General features: G+C 38.6%; 1 protein-coding gene across 2 annotated transcripts in view; it reads right to left on the reverse strand.

Annotated features, from left to right (window-relative positions):
- The window catches only part of PPP2R3B (protein phosphatase 2 regulatory subunit B''beta), a 114,232-nt gene that overhangs the window by 49,952 nt on the left and 39,077 nt on the right, over positions 1-25,203 (reverse strand). The window contains exon 1 of one of the 2 annotated variants that reach the window (XM_030571620.1): positions 20,800-21,120. The exons of the other annotated variant lie outside the window; for it this stretch is intronic. Within the exon in view, the coding sequence (XP_030427480.1) occupies positions 20,800-20,946 (147 nt within the window). The 5' untranslated portion in view covers positions 20,947-21,120. Of the gene's footprint in view, positions 1-20,799; positions 21,121-25,203 lie in introns of those variants that run through there. 2 annotated transcript variants of the gene reach the window in all.

The following is a 25,203-nucleotide window of genomic DNA, read 5'->3' on the forward strand; positions in this document are numbered from 1 at the left end:
TTGCACTTTTGTATGTCCCCTGTGAATGAATGGGAGGTTCGCCTGGATGTCCTCTACGATCACTGCTTTCTAGAGCGTTCAGTAGGATGTCCTAGAGCATATGTACATCTCATCAAGAGGGAGCCACACTGAAAACACTCAAAAAAAGAGCTATTTCTGTTCTAAATAAGACAACCTATTAAAAATGCAACAAGGGAGATTAAGGTTAGATATTAAGAAAACTAACCTTATAGAGAAAAAGTTTAAATATATTTAAACTAACTATAAGGATAGTTAGTTACTGGACTAGGTTGCCATCCTTGGAGGATTTTAAGAACAGGTTAGACAAACACTTGTTAGGGATGGTCTAGGTATAGTTGGTCTTGCCTCAGCACAGGGAGGATGGATTGACTAGAGGTCCCTTCCAGTCCTATATTTCTATGACTAATTCCACACAGATGAATAAAAATCTCAAAATTACTGGCTTAACTCTAACAATTTAAATTAATGCGGGATATTTGTTCACACCTAAAAAAGTACTGCTAAGAGTCCTGCTAATGCCAAGCGTAAATTTGTTTGGATTGAAAACCTGATATGACACTGTTTACTCTGGCTGCTGTGATTTTTTTCAGTTGGCGGTCAGCCTTCATTTTCTTGCTTGTGCTAAAGATCTGTTTATAAATTAAACTACCAAAAGAGACTTGTTCAGCCAAGTGAGAAACTCCAGCATACAACTTGCCAAACCACATAAAATTATGAAATATTTGGAGCTAAAAGGAGATTTAAATAAATTAGTTCATTTCAATGAATGATTTGCATGTGTTGAAGTGTAACAGTATGAAGTCAATTTGACATATTAGCCTTAGCAATGAACATATGCCTGAGTTGCAATTCGCAATTCAGAAAGCCAATAAGTTTCCTCTAAAATGTGATCTGCTAATGATTTACAATTTTGCAATATTGCAAATAAACTTCCGGAAGATTCACCTTGAAAAGAGAATGTAAGATCGTCCCTTTAATACACATAGTCTGAATTTACCCAAAGCCTTGATGCTTTTGTATGCCAGGGTGAAAATTGACTATGAAGTGTTTTTTTTCGCTCTTACTTTGTAAAAGTGGTGAGAAGGTTACTTTATTTTTGCATGGATTTGGACAAAGGCATTTCTTCATTCCCTTTGCTAGTTTCAAGAATATTCCCTATTCTTTGATAACATCTGAGAGTATGTCAACATCAGATACATTATTCCTACAGCCCTTCAATAACAAGAGGCAGGGAATACATCACATCATCAAGTAGGCTGAAAGGAAACATGTACATCCCCACCCACCCCAGAAATAAGAATCTTCTGACCCTATCCAGCCTCCTTAGTTTTTCTCCCCTCCTCGTGGTGGACAATGTCTATTCAAGCAGCAAATTTGGCTTTGAGCAAAACTAAGGAAGCAAGGAGATTAGAAGCCAGATGGGCCCGTTTCTAAATGTGGTGAACCAGCTTGTTGCTTTCCCTGTTTCCCTAAAATGATTTTTTTTTCTTTTCTTTTTTTTTTAAAAAGGGGATGCTTATCCCAAGCACTCTCCCAAGTAGAGCTCTCGGGATGTTACACAGCTTGGACTGCCTTGGCTATGGTACACTTCTTCTGGTGAGGAATGGTTGCCTGCTCCTTCCCCTGCCTGCCTACTGGGTTATTGGGATGTGGAGTAGTTGCAGCTGGTCACAGGGGCCCATTCTATCCACCATTACTGCAAGACTTTAGAAATGAGATAAACCATCTCCTCTCCTTCCTGACCTAAAATAACTTATTCTGAAATCAAGAAAAGGGGAAAGGCCTCTTCTCCTCTATTTTTAAAAAAAGACTGTACACTTTTCAGGATGGCAACTCTGTGCGAGAACTACCACATTAAAGAAACAAATGCATAAAGTCAATTAGCTCAATGGAGGTTAAGTTTCAATTGTTTACAGAGTGAAAGTCAAGAGAAAGTGAGTTAAATATCTGAATGTGGTATTCAGTAAGAGTGGAGATAGGGGAAATCAAAGCACACTTACCCACTTAAAAATATAGTTAGACAACATGCTGATCAAGATGCCACAGACTAAACAATTCTCAGTATTTGCACTGCTTTGACATGATGCAGTACTTAGAATAACTGAATGAATTTGTCCTCATATGGCAGTGCTGGTGTTTTGTGTTGTATCACAGGGGTAGCCGTTAGTCTGGCTCTGTAAAAAGTCAGAGTCTTGTGGCACCTTATAGACTAACAGATGTATTGGAACATAAGCTTTTGTGGGTGCCACAGGACTCTGTCACTATATGCAGCTTTGTTATTGTTTATGAATAGAGATTTATTAGGAAAAAGGGTATTTTCTAGTGTTAAATCAACAGCCTTGGTACATTCCATAGAACGCAGATCTCAAGAACGAGATTCTACTCAATATTCAGACTTTAGATGATGGAAAATAAGCAGCAGGATCAGATTAATCTAAGATCCAGATTTTCTTACCACACACTGTAAAGTATGGGCAAAAGTTTAAGTTGTCACCAGGGTGGATCTGATTTAAATCAAATTGATTTAATTCATGATTTAAATCACTAGTCAGGAAGACTTGATTTAATCATGGATTTCTACATAAAAACTGTATTCTTGTTGGTTGTGATTCTGAAGATCCTGCATGTTCAGACATGTTCCTTTCATCATCTTCAACGCAGATTCCTTCTGAGAAGGAACACTTCTCATGATGATGTGTCATTCGGGCAACCAGGTCCTGCATTTCTTTATTGCACTGTTTGTATTTTGTATGCATGCCTGTCTTACCCACAGGTAGAGGAACTTAATTAAAATATTCCCAAACTGGATCTCTATTACAGCCTGCTGACATTGTAGGTTTTTTCTTACAGTAAGAGAATGGTATGGTAGATCTCAAATCAATGAAGGCTAAATTTAGAAAGACCTCAAGACTTCTGGTATACTCTGCTCAGTTTCATTCTTGTTTCTACTGCCTGTCCCTCCCTTTTCACATTTATCTCCAGACTTCTTCTCCTTGTCCAGATCTATTCTGCCCCCAACAACCTTCTATTCACTGAACTTTCTGAAACTTCGCACTTGTAGAGAGAGATAAGGGATTGACTCAGTGTACACAAATTTGCAGAGAGACAATAGGGTTGAGGTCTTATTTCTCACCTCTATATATTTATTTAAAAAAACATTTTTGCTGTTAACAAGCATGTTATCTCTGGAGACACAAATACACAGTTAGAGAATGGCAAAACTAAGCATCTCTGATGGTACCTTCCAGACTGAGCTCTGAGTCCCATTGGGTAGATAGAAAAATTAACCTAAATAATCTATACAGAAGCCCCTGAAACTCCATAAGATTGGGTCCCTAATCCATGAACTACTGAAACTTATTTAAAAAAAATTCTTAAACATTACATGAATATATTGTCTCATACTATAGAATTACAATTTATAATCCCTATTCCATTATGAGATGGTTTTAATTAAGACACATAGCTCAAAGATATTTTTAGATAGGTTTTTCCTTCAGAGCATTTCATTAAAAAAAATCTGATTTAAATAAAAAACATCACCGATTCTTATCCACCCTGGTTGTCACTTTAAGAAGTGGTGCATCATGGCTATCTTTTCAGAATAAGGTGCTAAGTTAAAAACAGCAATTAAAGGTTTAAAAGTTTCAGAATGCAAGAGCCACGTTAACAGGGTAAAGATTTCTGGTTCTGCAGAAGTTCTTTTCCTTTTTTAAGATAGGTAATGTAACAAAACAGTATGGGGGGTTGCAATCCATTTTACTTAAGACACTACTTTTAAATTCATTTAGTTTTAGACCTATTTGTAGATCACAAACTTTATTCAAATGCTATGCGAATTTAAAAAAGGATGAAAAATAAATATTTCTGTAGGTGCATCCGACGAAGTGGGTACTCACCTACGAAAGCTCATGCTCTAATACGTCTGTTAGTCTATAAGGTGTCACAGGACTCTTTGCTGCTTTTACAGATCCAGACTAACACACCTACCCCTCTGATACTCTGTAGGTGTGTATTACTCATCTACCTTTTGAACCCAAAACTTGTTGGAACAACCCATTTTTAGGTCTTATGAGCAAGTCTAAACAAATAAAACCCAGCATTTAACTCTTCTCTCTCATTTGAGTGACACACATGTAATTTCAACAGATGCAGTGAAGAACAATCAAAAGTATGATCAAAGTTTACAGATATTTCTACTGCAGAAGAGCCCAAAAGCCTCAATTGGAAAATTCAGAGGGAACGAAATTTCCAAGGGGGGGAAAAAGGAGGAACGTAGTTACTAGGCTCTCTAACCTCTTATCCCACATTGTCAGTCAATAAGATAATTAACCCTCATCTTCAGTTCTGAATGAAGCTTCTGTTTGAATTTAATAGCTATTATAATGCAGAGTTTCTCAAAAAAGCTATTTATGCTCTCCTTACAGTATTGAGACATCATATATGCTGTTCAGTCCCTGAACATAAAATGCTGAGCCTATATTATATTGTAATCCTTATGAAAGAAAGCTCTCATTTAGCAAATGTGGTACAGTCTTACAGGATAGCTGTGGACTTGCAGCTACAACAGAGTAGGAATACAAGAAGATGGATCCCAACACTCCTTTATGAGCTGGTTTATTGTTCACATCAATTTGGTTTTCACACAATTACACTTTGTGCTTTCTTTAGCAAAGTTAAAGTCACATTAAAATTAACTTCTGGCTTTAGGAGACAGAAGCAGGAAACATTCTTGAAGAACTTCTGTGTCTAGTGTATTAGTACAGTGAAACTCATTTGACCTATATGTAGGTGGAATTTGTCAGAATATAAATGGAAACTCCCCCACACCCCCAACGCCAAGTATCAGTATATTTTTGTATGAACGCAATAGCAGGGCGCATATGAAGATTTTATTTTAACTTCTGCTTTCCTTTATTGAAGGTGCTGAAAACAAGATCTGGGTTCTTCCACATTAATTAGCATATACCTTGAGATACTTACATGTAGAGAAATTTGACACCTTTTCTCTCTGCCACTCTCCAGTGACAACTTACTCTCTCTTTCCCAGGAGAAGACTTCCACAGCTGTGACCGCAGAATGTACTATGATATTCTACTACCACAAGATCCCTAAAATACCTTATTTCCCTTAACTAGATATGTTTAGTTGGATGGGGATGAATAGGAGTCAGCACACAGAAATTAAGAGACTGGAATGAGAGGATAAGAAATATGAAACGGAACAGTTTTCCCAGAAGGTTAATGATGAGTTGCTGTACTGAGCAGCAGGAAAAAACTTGGTTAACATAAAATTATCTATATCTACTTCTTCATTCAGTACAGGAGTTCACAAGATAGAATTTTCACAAATAATCTTTAAGTACATGTCACTCTTAGAGCCAAACAAAATCCTAGACTGGCTTAATTGCTTTATATACGGAAAACTCAGAAGCAGCATTATTAGCTGAAGCTAAGCTGAGTATCAACAGAACTCATAAGCAAGACTACCTAACTGTCCTTCATTACTCCAAGGCTGAAGCTATGTGCCCCATCACCCTCAAAAACAGAATTGCTCCACTCAAGTAACAGGTAGACTTCAGTTACCTACATAATGAGCAAAGGAACTGCCAAACTGAAAAAATATCAATGGTTCATCTTCTTTACTTTCTTGTTCCTGATCCACTGTTCCGCAAAGTTAAGTGACCTTTCTTGGGCCTCTTCCCAGATAACAATCTTGGAAACAAGGAGGAGGTCTTGCACTTCTGCAAGTTTATAGACTAGAGGGCTCTAGAATTTTCAGTGTGGATCACAAAGATAGTTATGGGAACTAGCATCCTCCTGTTCTTGATCACAAATCCCAACTACAGCAACTGCCTATACAGAAAAGTTATTTTAGGGAATATATTTTAGCAGTCTCAAAGTGATTTAGCAAGCAGAATGAGGAGCCAGCAACATGACTAGCAAGCTATTTGCAGACCCCCAGCAGGATGCTTCTAATTCTGCCTGGAGTGATGTCAGAAGAAGTCCACTGATTCAGACTTTTGAATAGACCAGGAGCAAAAAGGAAGCAAGATATTCTAAAAGTTGATAAAAGGATCTGGATGGACTTAAGCCATTATGAAAGTACACCTTCAAGGAACAAGTTTGTTACTAGCTAGGAAACACTTTTGGATGAAGGAAGACTTTATGCATGTCAGGAATGGAAACGCATGGCCACCCTAAACTTAAAAATAAAATTGGGGAGGAAGGGCTAAATTGAAGTTGCTTCAAACAAACAATTCCAAGGTAGGAAGGTAAATTTACAACCAATATTAAGTTCTGAACCAGTACAGAAAATAAGCCTTCTGTAGTATCTATTATATGACTTCAGGTAGAGATCAACATATCCCATTTTACATAAATCAAAGCCATGATTATACTATTCCTTACATCTGTTTCATTCTTGCAGACAAACCAGAAGGACTTAAGCTTTGCATCCTTAGAGCTCAGAGTCCACTTTATGGGGATACTTTCCCTCCACCCCCATCCTTTAGGAATCCTTGAGAACTTCGTATTTTCCTTAATAAGGGGAGGTTTGGGGTGGTTTTTTTTGGGTATTTTTTGGAGATAATTTAAGGTTTACAATATTGTTTTTGCAGGAAGACTCTCCTCCTTCAAAACATTCCAAAGAGAACCCAACTTTTTTCCCCATTGCAAAATAGTACAGTAACTCACTTAATGTTGAAGTTCCTGAAAAATGCAATTAAGCGAAATGATGTTAAGCGAATCTAATTTCCCCATAAGAATTAATGTAAATGAAGGAGTTAGGTTCTAGGGAAATGTTTTTCACCAAAGACCACACACACACAAAGTTTTAAACAATTTAATACTGGTACACAGTGATGATGATTGTGAAGCTTAGTTGAGGTGGAGGAGTCAGAGGGAGGGATATTTCCCTTACTGTTAAATGATGAACTAGCAATTGGCTGAGCCCTCAAGGGTTAACTCTCTCACTCTACAAGGCAGCAGGAATGGAGGAAGAAATGCACATTTCCCCTTTAAGTACACTACCTTGTTAATATCAGCTTGCTGAGACCGCAGCTGCTGCAGCTCCCTCCATTCTGAGCCCTGGTGTGTCCCCCTTGCTCTATTGAAGATGAGGTAAGTGGGGTGCAGGAGCGGGGGAGGGGGACACCCTGACATTAGCCCTCTCTTCTTTCCCTCCCCACCGCACAGCAAGCAGGTGTCTTGGGGAGCAGCTCCAAGGAAGAGGGCAGGAGCAGCACATGGCAGTGGGGCGGAGGGACAGCTGCAGTTGCTAGCCTGCTGGGCAGCTGCTGCACAGGGAAGTGGGGAGCTAATGGGGGCGCTGCTGGTCCACCCTGGTTCCAAGCCCCCACTAGCTAGCTGCAACAGGCTGCTCTTCCTGCAAGCAGTAGACAAAGCAGGCGGCTGCCAAACGACGTTAGAAGGGAGCATTACACAACTTTAAAACGAGCATGTTTCCTAACTGATCGGAAACGTAACAACGAAACATTAACTGGGACGACTTTAAGTGAGGAGTTACTGTAGGAGACAGCTCTCGTTCAGGCTTGGTTTAATCTTAGAAATTAGGTGGTCCTTCAGATTGTACTGGAGCTACCATAGTATGTTGGTTTCAGAGCAGCAGCCATGTTAGTCTATATCCGCAAAAAGAACAGGAGTGCTTGTGGCACCTTAGAGACTAACAATTTTATTTCAGCATGAGCCTTCGTGAGCTACAGCTCACTTCTTCAGGGGTATGTTGGCTGATTACACATTGAAGTCGCCTAGTGGTTTAGGTGGGGCATTGAGACAATAAAAGGCCAGTCTATCCTGGAAACTTTCGGCATTTACAGTGCACATTCCAGTATCTAGGACACTGTCCACATGAGTGCTTCAAATGTTTCACAAGAGTACAGAATATCATTTCATCACTTGCACTAGCTCTCCAGCTAGTCTTGTACACACTTCAGAGATCAATTCAACTAGTCAATGCAGAAGGGAAGTGATGGGATCACAGCTACACTTGTTCAACTGCCCTCCCAGTGCAGTCACGATGTTCCAACTCAATTCTGCAACTATCCTAGATGAATGTTCTGTGCATTATGGTTTATGTGCCTGATGGCAGCCAAAGGGTAATTATCCACGAAGCCCCTTGCTTACATACAACACTGTGTATTTGCCTCAATTATAGCATATAATTTGTCACCAACATTCACAACTGAGAGATCTCAGAATTCTTGTGTATTCTATCTGCAAGTTTTGGATCCTCAATGTATTTCCATGTAAAACTCCTCTTATGGTCAGGATGCTACTGGCTCAAGGCAAATTAAAATTTACCTGGAAGCAGAGGCAATTATGCAATCCACAGTGATTGTAAGTACACCAACTGGAAGAGAGTGGCATATGAAAGTGTTGCAATGTGCATGAAATTGTCAACTGCAGCAAAAGCAATGAAGTAACAAAAACAAAAACCAAAAAACAAAAAAAAATCAGCCTGAGAGTGAGATTCAATGAGATTTAAAGCAATGACTAGACTGGGGTTCTCAAACTGAGGGTCGGGACCCCTCAGGGGTCACAAGGTTATTACATGGGGGGTCATGAACTTTGCCTCCAGCATTAATAATGGTGTTAAATATATTTTAAAAAAGTGTTTTTAATGTATAAGGGGGGGGTTACTCAGAGGCTTGCTATGTGAAAGGGGTCACCAGTACAAAAGTTTGAGAACCACAGGACTAGACTTTCAGGGTGAGAAGGCTGACTTATCCCTTCTTCAAGAAGTTAAAGCACAATTCTCATCCACAAGATGTCTTAAGTTTGTCTGGGAACTTTTAACAGCAGAGTGGCCCATGGTAGAATGTTGCTGAGGGCAGTGTTCACAATGACAGGGATGGGAACTAGGACTAAGAGCTCAATGGCTCAGACAGACTATTTGATCTTCCACCTGCCATCATTACAGATGGAAAAAACCCTAGAGATGAAGAGCTCTCCATGTAGGATTTCACTGTGTGCTTGATCAGGGATGTACAGTAGAAGTCAGATTAGCAATTCAAGGGCCCAGTCATTGTTATTGTAAGGGTGGACATAGCAACCAGCAAAGCTGAATATTAGTAAGTTTGTCCCTTTTTTTCCATTCAGAGGGATAAAATAAGCAAGGTATGCAACACCTTCTGGAGGCTGATTAATACCCAAAACACTGAAAGCTTTATTTCCCAGATAAACCAACTGGTTCCTACCCATTATCCTTGGGACCACAATTCCATCTCTCCTCTGAACCCAGTTACGACCTATCAACATATTTCATGTTGGTTGAAAGGGACAACTTTAAGAGCAGAAGTTGACAGAAATTCCAGAATTCCTTAGGCTGCCATATTTCAAAGTCAAGTGTTCAAAACGGGTTGCCCAACCAGTATCATTACCAGAACAGAAGCCAGATCTATTTATTCAACTGAAGTACTTCAGTACCAATCTGATAACTTCTAGTTTATTAGCCAATCCTTCTGCTGCTCCCTGTCAGGATCAAGCCTACTATCTAGTGTAAGTAACGATTTTTACATGTTTCCTGCCACAAGTCAGCAGAACAAGTAGTTCAACTATCTATTTCTCTAGATTAGCAATGAGGATACCAGGTAAAGCAGCCTTCCACAAGCTTCACTGAAATGGATATGACCCCTCCACCATTACAGGGTCTCAGCAATGGTCTACCTATTACTCTACTGCAAGATTATCTGCATGTCCTTGGATGACTGGAGACAGGAGTTCATAACGCAACAGTTTACTGGACTACAAGGTGTCGTCACTTCAAAGAGTTCCATCAGGTATTTTTTCATCCATCAAGAAGGATCCAAGACGCCTAATAGAGCCTAGCAAGACACAAAAGGCACACTGGATTCTGGGCTATCACAATCTACTAGAAATGATGTCTCACTTTGGAGACTTAAGTGGGTAGAACTTGGGGAATACCTCTATTTTTACCAAATTTGATCTCTGCAGACCATAATCAACAAATTCATACATTAAAATTGAAATTCTATTCAACCTCCTTAGATACATGCAAATTTACAGCACTGAGCAAGAGCACTCTAAAAATATTTTCAATTAACTTATATATGCACACATATGCAGTGGAATATTGGCACATAATTGCGTAACACAAGCCAGCTCACAGGAAAATTTTTAAAAAGTCTTACAACTGGCAAATCAAACTGATTTTCAGTAGATCAGCAACAAATATCATAATCGCTCCCCACTTGGGCACATTAGATGTAATTTAAAAAGTAGCAAAAAGCACACCAACTGACAGCTCTTCATCTACTGCTAAATGACATTTCATGCTTGTAGAATGCATCCAGTGCACTCCTCACTTATGACTGCATCTACACTCAACACTAGTCCCAACAGGTAAGAACCTAGACCCTAAATGTTATACCTGCACCACTTATAATTTCAGAAGTACAAAGATTCTGTTCTTGTTCTTGTTCCTTTTGTTTCTTGATTTATTACAACAGACTTGGGCAAGTATGCAGCCTTATTGGGAACTGAAGTACCACTACTGCTTCTGTGTTGTGTCAGCACTGCTGCTGCTGAGATACTGCTTTTAGTTGTTCTGCTATGCTGCTGAAGTACTGCTTATCATTAATAGAACTGCAGCTTTTATTTTTAAAAAATATTAATGCTCAGATATTCTGTTCTATGATCATTTTTGGAGTTTCCAGAAAGTTACCAACAATCAACATTATGAAAATGTTGGTGTCAACTTATAAATATAAAAAGTCAGTATCAATCTGCATTGCCTCATTTTCTCTTTCCAAAGTGCTGATAGAGGACATTCTTAATTATATCAGAACATCTATCAAAGCCAGCTGTTGTGGGGTACCTAATTATAGGTTATGGCACTGACTAGTGAAATACTTTGCCTCCTCAGCCTGGCATCTCAGCTCACTGTCAGAAGGAAACTTCCAGTCCTGCTTTCACAAATTTTGTACAAAGCATAACAGGCTAAAAAAAATGTCTTACATATGTCCTGCTGAAGGCAACCACCACATTCTGCTCCTTATGAAGTGGCAGTGAAGCAGTGCCTTCTCCTGTGTGTATATTAAAACTTAACCTGACTAAAGCAGGATAATGTTACAATCTCCCCTGCCCCAGCTTAGACTACAGTGGGGAAGATTGTCCACTCTAGAATATTTGTGATTTATGTACCATTTTCTTTGCCAGACTAAACATTCAGGCTCTTGTGATCCATCTCAGATACTAAGGAGTAGTGGCCTGTTCAGCTGTCATACGCTGATGGTTGTATGGATTGACATGTGGAAATACAGATTCTATCTACTGCCCCAGTTTTTGGGGAATCCATCAGGGACATTTTGCATGTTGATAATACAGCACTTCAGGACTGTGTTGTCACTCATGTCTCCAGCACTACAGACCCTACAGTGGGCTTCCAAACCTAAATAGATTTTCCACTTAGTGGTAATAAACAGGTTCTGTCAGTTCCCCTTTGAGAGTGCAGGGATGGTCTGTTTTCAGCCTGCAAGTCTTGGTCCAGAGAAGAAGCCTTGTGAACTGGTCTCCGATGATCAGGGGCTAGAGATTTAAGTCTTGAATATGTCGTTGAGATTAGTCTTCTATGCTCGGGGGGGGTCCCCAAAATTCCAGGGACGCAGGAAAATAAGATACCAACCGGTAGCCAAGGCAATGAGTATCAGTATCTAGAGTGAGCGTATGAGCTCCTATCATAAAAGTGGGAGTCTGGTTTAGATGCTCTCTGTAGGATAGGGGATTCAGCGAGTCCTGATAACTGCGATCTTGTAGGAGGCAGCCCTCCACTGACCACTGAAGTAAATGAGGTGGAAATAGTCCTCATTAAAGGACAGTGCTGTTCCCATTGGAGTAGTGAGAATATACATGGGATGCTCTAGTCAGTACTGGTACAGTAGACTGTACTGTAACCTATGCTGCAGACTGAGCCAATGGGAGTAGTCTTGTGGAAGCAAGAAGTGGAATCAAGTACCAATGAAATGGCAAGTTCTGTGGTTGCCCGATACGGTCAACGCTGGAGTAGCTCAAACTGCATCTGTACCAAAGAAATGGGCATGAGAGAAATAGGTGCTAATATAAGCAATTGTTGGTGCTGGAGTCATAGTTACACTGGTCATCCACTAACGGATGGTATTGATGCTATGGTACTGGGGTAGTTGGCACTGCTAAGGCTTGATCACAGGATCTCTATCAAGGAACCCAAATAGCCAAAATGATACTAGGTGAGATTTGAAGTAAGTGTAATTCATTCAAACAATACCAGTATGGATGCTCAGAGACTTCTGAAGCATCATTTATTTCTCAGGATTTTTATGAGATCTGGAAGTCATACTTTGAGATGATCTGCCCCTCTTCTCCCTGGGGGTCTTGCACCCCTTCTTACCACTGTCTCCCAAAGACTCTCTCAAAACAGATTATTTGAGGGCTATTTTCACAATCTGTGAGAACAAAGCTGCAGGAGTACTCCTCAAAGATCTCTTGTACTTTTTAGCAACCAAAGTTAGGCCTGAATGTGTATGTAATGACTGCTCAAGAAGAAATCCCGAGATGAGATTCTTGAGCTTGCGGAATTCTTCTCCAGAACGATCAGTAAATGTCACACTGGTCAGGGATGTGACCTTCTGAGGCAGAACAAACATCTTATGTAACCACCATTCAACAGCATGACCATTTCACAAGATGAACAATGTTTAAATTCTGGGGACCTATGATCAGTCATACTGACCAGACTGGTACCCAGTACTCCCAGAAAGACAAAACAAGCAAAACAAGTTCCCAAATGTGATTAAAATGGAAACCATCAAGAAACTAAAGTAAACCTATTAATGCTAGCTATAAACTAACCATTTACAAGATAATGGCTAGTATGGTAAGAGAATTGACAAACTTCAACTCTTAGCTATGGATGGTGAGAAGGAAATGGGGCCCTATCCTTTATGTCCTCTGTTGCAGGCATGAAGACATACATGGTGCATGTGCCAGCTCAGTGGGCACAACTGATTAGAAAAGACTTGGCATGTGCATGTTGAGCGCACCTCAAACAGTGGAATATGTATATGGATAGACATTCAGACAACATTATTGTGGGACAGGAAGTGTTCTGAGGTATTACCCTTGTTTGTCAGAATACCCTTCTGGGTCCTACAATATCTTATATGTTGTCCCACATATCCCTGCTTTGGACAGTTATGAAAAGGAACCTGTGTCTCAGTGTATTGCTCTGGCAATATTTGGAAGGAATGCAGAGTGTAGACATGCTGAAACAGTTTACACAAGGCAGACTGCTTGGTGTGGATATACTGATCTGCTTCAGAAGTAAGCAGTAATGCAACAGCTTTGCCATACTGTCTGCAGTCCTTCATCACAGAGAAGCCTGAGGTCCTGAAGATATTTTATGTTTAGTTCTAGCACTCCAAGTACTTTTCAGGTAGATGAAAGTAAGTCATATTGTGATAACTGGGTTTATAAATTTACCCTAATTGTGAGTTCAACTATAAGGAGTGAGTGTAAGTTCATAAGATATCACAATAACCTATAACAAAATGTTGCTGAGAAAAACTGAATTAGTTCAAACAAAAAGGCTACTGATATAATAATTCAAGGTCTGTTAAGATCATGCCAGGTAAACAAGAACAGTGTGAAACTGAAAAATCAGTTAACCAAAATTAGTATGTCAGATATTAGGCCTAATCGGTGGACAGAATAATGAGGGGATGGGCTACTCCACCCATAATTCCCTTTGGGAGAAAAAATGACTACTGGAGAGGCTTCACCATCACAGCTGCCACCTGCACCATCTTCTGGGACCCCAGACCTCCTTCATCCCAATCCTGAAAGATGGCCAGAGGGAACCAAATGACATTGGCACCTCAACCAGCCCTGGCTGAAGCCCAATCACCACCTAGATATGAGAATGACTGTCTCTGCCGCTTCTTTCCCCCAATGTGTCCTTTCCTTACTTTATTTCTTCTCTTTCCTACCCCCTCTTCTTTTTCCTTCTGTCTAGACAGAGTCTGGCTTAGCCCACCAAGACTGTATATTTTGTAGCAATGCTCTAAGCCTGTAACCAAAGAGGTAACTAAAAGCAATTTTGATATGAGTTGCCAGGTCTAGGAGTAGCTATGACCAGGTGCTGTGCCTATGTTTTTCCAGCAGTGAGATTGCAAATGAAAGTCAATATCAGAGAAAGAAGCTGCTTCTTCTCTTCCTTTCGGGTGTTTGTTCTGTCTTCTTAATGGAATCAGACTTAACAGCTCCAGCCAATCTCAATGAACTCCTCTTTTCCCCAGAAAGGATAGTTATTTAAGAGACAGTCAAACAAGGTTTTTTTTTCCTTCTAAAAACTCCAGCTAAAGGGAAAGGGATGTTGTTAAAAGAAAAGGAAAACACTTAGGCCACATCCAGACTAGATATTAAAATCGATTTTAGATACGCAACTTCAGCTACGGGAATAACGTAGCTGAAGTCGAATTTCTAAAATCGAGGTACTCACCCGTCTGGACAGCGCTGCATCGATGTCCGCGGGTCTCCGTGTCGATTCCGGAACTCCGTTCGGGTTGATGGAGTTCCGGAATCGATGTAAGCGCGCTCGGGGATCGATACATCGCGTCCAGACTAGACGCGATATATCGATCCCCGAGCAATCGATTTTAACCCGCCGATGCCGCGGGTTAGTCTGGACGAGGGCTTAATACTATCCTTGCCAAATGCTTTACCTGTTTTCCTTTTTCTGTATCTTTAATAAAATGTTAAAAGGACTTTTAATGGTGTGTTTGCCATGGTATGAAGCAGGCTGAGGTCTCTAATCAAACCCTGAACCTTGTTTAAATGTTGGACAGTGACTGGGTTATGTTAACACCTTTGACTCTTTGGGCCCCTGTATGTCATGTAAATAAATAAAACATGCACCTCTGCAAAGAGTTTACAATATTAATAGCCAATGTAGAGATGATTTAACAAAGAGAATCAACAGTGGAGTTTAACATTTGTTTTTACTCTAATATCTGGTTTTGTTCAAATATTTTTAAATGGGGAGGACCAGGGTTTCTATAACTTGGGGTAATATGGTTAGATCAGAGGAGTCAAAGGGTAGCAGTAATATTGGAGACATATTACAGTAAGAAGTCAGTCAACATTTTTACACCCAGTGATTCAGGCATTCTGAAAGTCATCTGCAGAGCAGAGAGGATTGTAAAATGGACTCTCAACCCAGGCTAGGAGAGATTTTAATAGTCACCATTGTATTGGCTCCAGAAGCTTTCTGACAGTCTTTAAAGAAATGACTAGTCTCACACGTAAAGCCATGGGAACCCATTAGCACTGGCCCTTTTCCAAACAGGTAGTTTATAATCTAAATAGGATTATCTGACTTCTTGCTTTTAGGTATCTTAAATCTCTTAAGTGCTGTCTTAACAGTGTGGGCTCCAAACAATTTTGTGGTATAGAACAGGTGAATAACCAGCTACGATTAGCTGCAGCACTTCCCTCCAGATAAAGCATACAGGATCTTTTCTTTCATTTTTTTCTTACTATACTGTTATGTAACTGGATGTATAAAATAAGTTTGGTTTCTGCAAAAAATATCAATTTGATCTCAAATCTTCTCTGTGTAGCAGCCAGGTTTTTGTTTTTTTTTTTTTGGGGGGGAGGGGGAGGAGGAAGGGCAGGGGAGAGGAAAACAGGGCTACCAATCTAAACAGGATAATGTATGGCTGTGATATGGTACTGACCCTGCATTGCCCCATGAATACTAACCCTTGTGGATACACTAATACCAGCTCTGAAAACAGATCCATTATGGAAAGCTGGTCTGCTAGAAGATCAGTGATCAAAGGAGTTCCCCACGGTAACTGCAGTCTTAAGCATTATCTACTACCTCAACTAAGTCATTCAGCTATTCAATGATTTCACCTGGACTTGGGCTAGAGTTCTTATCTGTCACTGAAGGAAGCAGCAGGAAGAACCAAAAAGAAAGCCGTAGACTATCACACTCCACACAGAGGTCTGAAGGTACATTCCTTGTCCTCTCTTGGGCATACCACCAGAGCTTGAGAGTTAAAGAATTTCAGTGGCAAAGCAAAAAAAGTGTCACCAATCTTAGTTGCCATTGTCATTTTTCGGAGACAGAAAAATTGAAGAAGTCGTCACTGGAGATATGAGCTAAAAAAGCTCTTCTACTTCAAGAGTGATTAGCTGCTTCCTTTAGATAGAAGGAAAGCCAGTCTTCTGAGTTGCTCACTTTTAAAAAATGTTTAAAGATGTGTGTGCGCTTATATCCCAAATAGCAAGCATAAGAGGCATTTATCATGACAGAGATGCTCATTGAATTAGCCTTTATTTTTATCTAAAGGGGAAAATGTTTTGTACAACTATACATATACACCTCTACCTCGATATAACACTGTCCTCGGGAGCCAAAAAATCCTACCGTGTTACAGATGAAACCGTGTTATATTGAACTTGCTTTGATCCACCGGAGTGTGCAGCCCCCCGGAGCACTGCTTTGCTGTGTTATATCCGAATTCGTGTTATATTGGGTCATGTTATATCAAGGTAGCAGTGTACTTGCCTGATCCCTTCCAATCCTGCTCTGTACTTTAGTGGGACAATAGTAGCTGTGATATCACAGAATGATTATGCTTAAAAAAAAAAATCACAGTATAGCAGGAGCTGTGGCTCTCCCAAATTCAAGAAAAGGGTTATTTTAGAATTCAGGCTGAATGCTAGAAGCACTCACCACAAAAATAAATTTAGCTCTTCTAAAGAAGAAATTTGCAGTTCCAACATTAAAGATGAACTATTTTACAAAATGACTTGGGCTCCTAAACATAGAAAATATCTTTTTCTGGTTCAACCAACCCAATAGGCTATCTGGGTGCAAATTATAAATTATACATTTTAATTGTGTATTATCTTTTTTGCTTCCAACTTCAAATACATCACCACACTATGTAGGTGCTAAGGTGGCTTACATATCAGTTCCAACAGATGTGTCACCAACCATAGAGTGAAATACCCAAACTCAACTATCAGCAAGCAACAAACTTTCAATTCAGTTCACATATTTAAGTTTCCAATACAGCTGACATATGTTCCATATGATTGACTTCTGATTCCAAAGTTTCCCTGAAGCTGATGAGCAATTGGGATACAGCTACCTTTTAAAGTTTCACATTCCAATTACCTACAAGTTTGATGGGTTAAGAGAGTATCTGAAATCTCCTGACTAGCCTCTTTTGCATATAATCAATGCAAAATTCTGCTTATCCATGAAAAATAATTTTGACAACTGAGAAAGTCAGTATTTTCCAACAACGTGGTAAAAGGCGGATTTTAGGCTTGGACTACTACTTCTTCCACATCAGTTATGAAAGGCTGACCCAATTACTTTCAGAGCTTTTCTAGGGAAAAAAATCTGTCTCTATTTTATCACCCCTAGACTATGAGATGATAAAACCAGATGCTGGAAAATAGCCTGTCCCCAGGCTCTTCAAGCCTACCCAGCTTTCCAGTGATTTCTACTGCAGTTCATTAGAAGACTTTCATAAAACAAATTGTTTGATTCCAGAAAGGATATATTGTACTTGGAAGTTGTTTACATGTGGAGCTCAGGGAAGGAAAAAAAAAAAAAAAAGCAGCCCACTGACTTGTCCCAGAAGCCATTATAATTCCATCAATCAATTTGAATTACCTCACAACAAATGTTTTAGTCACATATGTTCACACACAAACTAAGAACAATACCTTGCTATATATTAATATTATTTCTCTTTTGGGTATTCATTCAAGAGTTCAGTGTTAATTGCTAGAGGAAATCTGGAGTTTCTCTAACAAGTTAAACATTTCATCTGATCCCCACACTTAAAAAAAATTAAAGGCAGTCTACAAAGAAAAAAGTGGGTTGCCCCGATTTTTGCTTCTTTATGATGTCTGAAAATTGAAAGATTCATATTCTAGTTTTTACATTAGAAATTGAAATCTTGTCCCCTTCTCTGAAAGGCACTATGACTACCAGAGAAGTACAGAAATGAAACTATAAGAGTCAAGAATAAAAGTTAAGCAACTGAGAGAGTAAGCTATGGCCAGACAGCTTAAAACTCCTCTCCCTCCCCACCCTCAACAGCTTGCATAACTTCAACATAAGCTTCATGAAACATGGACCATCTCTACTTCTATTCTGAAAGCATTTATCACATAGTGGGCACTACTGGAAATAAGTAACATTTGGATTAGAATTGAGTGAGAAACTTGTTTGTGTCCTACCAACATTTTTGAGCCTTCAAAATTTTTCCCTATTCTACATTGGGACAGAGCAGAGATCTTCTGAAATGTTTTGTGTGTGAGAAGCCAGAGACCTCCCACTGCCCCCAGAATAGCCAATAGCCTGGTAGTTAGGGCACTCTTAAGGGATGTGGGGACTCAGGTTCATGCTCTGCCTAATTCAGAACAAGGACTTGATGACTGGTGTCCTAACTACCACCAGGCTCTTGGCTATTCTGGGGGTGGTGGTCTCTCTTGAAATTTTATCTTGAGAAACTCTCTCAACAAAAGTTTTGTCAAAACTCATTTCCATGAAAAATTTCAATTTTGGCAAATCAACAGTTTCTGAAAAAAATAGTTTCACTGAAAAATTCCCAATCAGCTCTAATTTGGATAAAGAACATCTGTGTTAAAAATACAACTCTCTTGCTCCTTCAGTTAAATTGTTCGTGCTCACAATAAGCATATTCTGAGTCTCCCAATACATCTTCTACAAAATCAGTGATGACCAATTTGACATTCCTGATACTTATGTAAAAAACAAGCAGAAGATAATTAAACTTTCATCCAGGTCTTCCCTAGTCTCATAAAGAAGCAAAGAAGGGCACAAGCCTTCCCTCTTCCCCCGTTCTGCACAGAGTATTTTGGTTTACAACTACATTATAAGCTGTAATCTTGTACATATTAAGTAACTGGAACTTGCAACCTATACAAAGAATATTTAACCCTAGGGTTAAAAAAGTGACTTGGCAACAAATGTTTGTTCCTTGTCCACGCTAGATTTTACAAGTATGTTGGTTAATGTGTTAAAACAATTATAAATTGCAGAGTGGACAAGCCCTTAGATTTGCAAGCACTTATTCTAAATTTCCTTTAGTGATATTATATACCTAGTACATACACACATCCTTATGCATACAATCTAGCTACATTATACTTAGTGTTCCTTTTCACATAAAGCAAACAAAATTTTCACGACACAATGTAACTATCATTTTTGTTGATAAAAGATTATTTTCAAGCTAGAGGGCACTACAGAGGGCAATATCGATTTGTTTACAAAAAGGTATTGTGACTAGAGTAAGCCATCCTCCAGCTTTGATATCTCTAAACGTTTAACTAAATTACCAAAGATGCACAAATAAATAGCACATATAGCATTTCTCACTTGTACTTTTCAGGCTCTCTCTACAATGCTCAAAGCCACCAAAACTAATTTTGCAGTAATACAAATCTTTTCACACTCACAGCAAATGTTCATTAAATGCTTTAAAATAGCAGGGTCAGCATTATAAGCTTGCTTTAAAATAAGGAATGACCTTTTCAAATCAAGTTTAATTCAACCAAATCTGAACCACCACCATTCAATTTTTAAATCCAATATATTAAGTTAATAGGAGACCAAAGCATTTATAGGATCATGGGCTTCTTTGGCCTTCTCTTGAAGGTCATCTGAAAGAGACTAGTAGATTAGACTTGGAATTTAGAATTAAATTGTAGGCCATATTTACGTTCTGATTACCTTTAATTCCACAAAAACTAGGAAATTCTGAATTTGGCAGCCAATCTTTTCCTAAATAAATAGGGTACAAAAAGATCAGGTGTGCTATACAAGAGAGTTTGGAGACACTTTTTGCTCATAGATTGGAGGTGGGCGTAAATTAAAAAAACAGGATAAATGCATTAACTCTTGAAGCTTTAATATGTCAGGAAATTACGATAATACGTGATACCTTTTAAAAATCACATTAATTTTTCATCATTAAACTAGCACACTTGCAGAAATTTACAAAATAATGGAGCACTTGAAGCATTTCTGCTCTATACAAGTATAATTTTCACTTAGTGATATTTGATATGCATAATCACTCAAATAATGAACCCACTTCATAAAATGGTGGATTTAACTCACAGGTTGCAAAGTAGCAGTTACGCAGATACTTGTGCAATACACAGTAATATCTTAAATTTTCTTTACTATGGACTGATCTGATCCATGAAGTCCAAAATGGTAATGTCTTATTGGGTTACATAATGTGTAGAATTCAACACAGAGCATGCTAAAGGAGGGGTACATTCATATCTGGGCACAGCTGCAGCCTACTTTTTTGTACCTAGTTTTAGTGAGCAGTAAGTTAATATCCACGGGGAAAGTGCACGTAGATTATAATGGAACTATTCTTTTAAATCAAATGGTGCTAATTAAGTACACCAACCTTTTTATTTCACATACATCTGCAAACAAATCATGCATATATATGTTATGCTAAATTTATGATTTTTTTGCTTTCAAAACAATTCACAATTCATGTAACAGGACTAAGGCACAGTAAGGCACTCTTTTTAGAACACAAACATGCTACATTTTAAAAAAAACGAGTATTCAAATATTCCTAGTTAATGAAGAACTTTCATGTACTTCATGAGGTTTATGGAGATCAAAGTTGTGCCTTCACAAGTAGGGGCAGCAGTTATATAGAGAAGAACATAAACAAACCTGGACCTGCTGGAAAGCTTTTAGTCTCTTCTTGAATCTAGAAGGTAAAACAAAATCACATCCTCGAGCTAGCAATGCCAACTCCTTTCTTAGATCAGGATCTTGCCGCAAGGAAATCTCTTTTATCCTCATGCTTTCAGATTTCATATAATATCTGCGTGCGCCAGTCCAGGCACTTGAGTCTAAGTAAATAGCAGAGCCTTTCTATTATCACACAGTGCCACTTAGAGCAGCAGCTGCGCTTTAGTTCTGTGATATTCTAAGAGAGCCAGCTCAACTTAGCCTGCACCATACATTAAAGAGAACTTGGCTGGAATCACAAAAACAGATTGGAAAGTCACTTTGGGGGCTTGTCCTTTTGCTGCATGCATTCCAAAGACTAAATGATGTGGTATGTAAAGAAATAAGCCTGTTCAGAGAACCATCTATGTAAGCAGGTCCCAATTTAAAAAAAGGCACACTGTGGAGGAATGTACAGATGCCAGTTTTGCAGTTTTTTTCCCCTTGCCGTTCTTTCTGTCAGAAACCACTCACTCTCTAGCCTCAGTGAAGTATTTCATTGAGGGATAAGGCTTATTACACAACAATTAAATTCTAAGTTGTTCAGCCCTTTAACGGTGAACTCTGTCACTTTAGAGAACATGAGGGAACCGCAAGATAAACTTCAAACAAGCTAGCTGGGATAAGCTGTTGTAAATGCTGCAGTTAGAGACAGCAGTTTTAGACTCCTAGTTTCAGTTTACTGTAGTTTAAAAATATATATTTTTTAAATTCTGACTGAAATGGTATAGCTTTAAAATTTCAAATTGTCATTAGTTTATTCTAGCTGTCACTGGGAACACATTCATTTTTAGATACATTTACTTTAAATGTCACCATTATGACTATTTGAGAATGGCATCCTGTTTACTATCTCCATTTAGCTTGTTAAAACTTTCAGTCCTCCCAGCACTGTTAGTACCTCTAAAAAAGCGGACAGACTGTTTGACTCTGTACCCGTATATAATAGAATGGGTACAGTTAAAACAAGCATTGGGAAACAGACCTAGAGAATGGGTTTTTTTTGTTTGTTTTTTGGGGGAGGGGGGGGTTGGCATGCAGGAAAGGAAGTTACTCAGATGCCAGTGTAACAAGGCTTAGATTTAATTCACAAAACCTACAAAAATTGAAATGAGCTCTTTACAGGATCATAGATCACTGGAATGTGTAACATACAAGTCAAAGACAACATTTTCTGAGGTTCTAAAGGTATCAGTTACTTAAGAAAAGCATTACTACAAAGTTAAGTTGTAGTTATGAAAAATGAAAGCCAGGAAATTAAGGTACGGTTGAAAAAGCCTCTAAACAATTGTATCTTTTAGAGTCAGGAAATGCATGGTTAACACAAACAACCTTAACTCTGATCCCATCTATGATGTACCAACAAATGTATCCAGTAACACCATATAAGACAGACTACAAGAGACATTGCATTTAACATGGTAGTAATGATGAGATCAAATGTCCTGAATCTAGATTGAGATACACGTGTTGGCTTTTATTTTTTAGTTTAGATGACAGAATATTATTCCTAAATGTTTAATAGAGTATGGATTCATCTAACTGGATAAGGAAGAGATTCTGTAGATTGAGTGAAGATCTCAAATTTCTGTTTTACAGCTAGAAAACAAATAAAGTTTCTATTAAAGCAACAATACTCGATTTTGGCTTATCAAAAAAGAGAATACTAAACAAATGGTGAATTAAATTATCCTTGACAAATTACTTCACAAAAATCAAGTAATCACAAGGTCTTGAGAACTAAAAAAACTGACATGGATTGTCCAAGAGACAAAACAAGTCTCCAATGAGAAACTGCAGAACTGGAATTAATTTGCAAACCGGACACCATCAAATTAGGCCTGAATAAAGACTGGGAGTGGATTGTTTACTACAAAAACTAAAAACTAATTTCCTCAAGCTAATTTCCCCCTACTGTTAATCACACCTTCTTGTCAACTGTTTAAAATGGGCCACCCTGATTACCACTACAAAGTTTATTTTTCCTCCTGTTGATACTAGCCCACTTTAATTGAATTGTCTCATTAGAACTGACCCCCCCCCAATTTGGTAAGGCAACTCCCATCTTTTCATGTACTGTGTATATACATCTTCCTGTTGTATTTTCCACCCATGCATCTGATGAAGTGGGTTTTAGCCCATGAAAGCTTATGCTCAAATAAATGTGTTAGTCTCTAAGGTGCCACAAGTACTCCCTGTTGTTTTTGCTGATACACACTAACACTGCTACCACTCTGAAAAATGCCTATTTGTTAATAATGAAGCACACCAAGTTTCCTTACCAAAACCAGTGATTAATTTATTAAACATGATCAACAGCGAGGTGACAAAATCTGTGGATAGCTAAATTTTGTGAGAGAAACTTTAGATTTAAGCAGCTAGCTGAACGAACAACAACATGGGAAGTTAATTGCATTTATCAAAACATGGTTACAGTGAAAGGAACAATCTGAACTATCCACACACATTGCTGGGTTCCAATTAATGTTTGTCACTTAGGAAAGATCTTGGGTGTCACTGTGGACAGATCAACAAAAACTTCTGCTTAACCTAGATCAGCTCTCTAAAAGCAAGCAAGATGTTAATGTACATAAAGAATTGGATGGAAAATTTTAATCTTTTAAGTCTATTGGTTTCTTGGCCTCAGTGATGTCTGGTATTGAGTTCCACAGGTATAAACAGGTATATCTGTATAAGGTATTTCCTTTTTATCACATTCAGATTTGATGTCTTTCAGTATCAAAAAGTTTCCCTTTTTGTATTATGAGAGAGAAAATAGGAGGATACATACTTTTCTATACTTGTTTGCAGAGAGAATTTCCTCCCTTTATTCAGCAACATTACAGGCCACACATGATATTAACGTGAAGTAGTGAAGGTCAAAACAAACTTGACACTGTAGGTTACATTCCCTATAAACTCTTCCTGAAGTCCAGAAAATCATCAAAAGCACAGCAGTTAGTTTGAAGTCTCACTTAATGTTTGATTTAAAATTTAAAATAATGTAAAAGAAAACAAACATTAAGTTTTAATCACACTTTGTCAAGTATCAACAACCCCCTCCCTGCCGGCAGCTTGAACTATTTTAGTCTGGACTCTCCTTTGCTTCCCAGCAAGGACTTTAAATACAGAAGGCTCTCCTGCAGCCAAATGAGGTTGTTTGCATTCCTGGAATATCTGTTTATATGTGGAAGCCTTGTATCAGTACTAGACTTGGATGCAGGGAGAATAGTTTTCCTCCCTTTATAAGAAAGTGTACAGAAGACACAAATATACACACATACTTTGAACAGACTCACCAAATTTGCAATAAAGCAGATTTCACATTATTGAACCAATTGAAATGCACTTACTGAAGCACTGAGTTACAGTAGTGCAATTCACAGAAGCTCTAAACCTGCATCTCAGAGAGAAGTCCCATCACTACCAGAGAAAATGCATTCCATCTTTATGGGTTAGTATTGTTTCCTATTGATAAGGTCTTGTGTAGTCTGGACAATTTCTGTAGCAAAGTCCCTGGATTCTGTGGCAGCTTCAGATAATAGTTTTAAATAGGTAGTTTTAGTGAATCAAATATTAGAGCAATCAGTATAATAATCTATATTTATTTTAATATGAAGTTCAATTTTACACTGTCCCCACATTGTTTTTAATATTTGCGTATTTTTGTACTGACTGATGTCTAACTCGTGCACAAATTAGAAGGCAGAACTGGAGGTTTTAAGAAGTTGCCCAAGAGAGAGTTGGTGTGCATCAGGTGGATGAGATCAGTAAAGAGATCAGTAGTGAAACAGTTAATGTTGACACTGAAATTATTGAATTGAGGTTTCAGTGTTCACTACTGAGAGGAATGAGAACAATAATTTCAAGCTCTTTTGCAGCATCAGGAAGACAACACTATGAACAGTGTAAACTGGTGCATCTTTCATGCCCCCCCCCCCACCCACACACACTGTTAAGCATTCGGGAATGGAGGGGCGGAAAAAATAAATTAAAACAGCTTCTGGAACACAATTCCGTGTCAAATACTACATTGTTGGAGTGGAATTAGGCTACCATAAATAACAAGAAAGTCCTTGTTATTTATGATCCTAAAATGTGCTCATCAGAAACATGAAAACTAGAAAGAGCCAGACAAACTATCATGAAATGGAGATGTAGTCCAGTGTGACCATCCAGAGATGTTAATGCAAAACCCAACTCTTTACAAAAGCCTACCCATAAAAAAAGAAACTATGACCACCCACATTTGTAAGCTTGGGTGCTTATCTAAAAAAGGTGAATGCTTACAGCTCCCATTCCAAGGAGAGAGAGAGAGAGAGAGAGAAAGAAAGGTGAGGCTGA

This window comes from Gopherus evgoodei, chromosome 1, assembly GCF_007399415.2.
Source record: "Gopherus evgoodei ecotype Sinaloan lineage chromosome 1, rGopEvg1_v1.p, whole genome shotgun sequence".
Taxonomy (NCBI): Eukaryota; Metazoa; Chordata; order Testudines; family Testudinidae; genus Gopherus; species Gopherus evgoodei.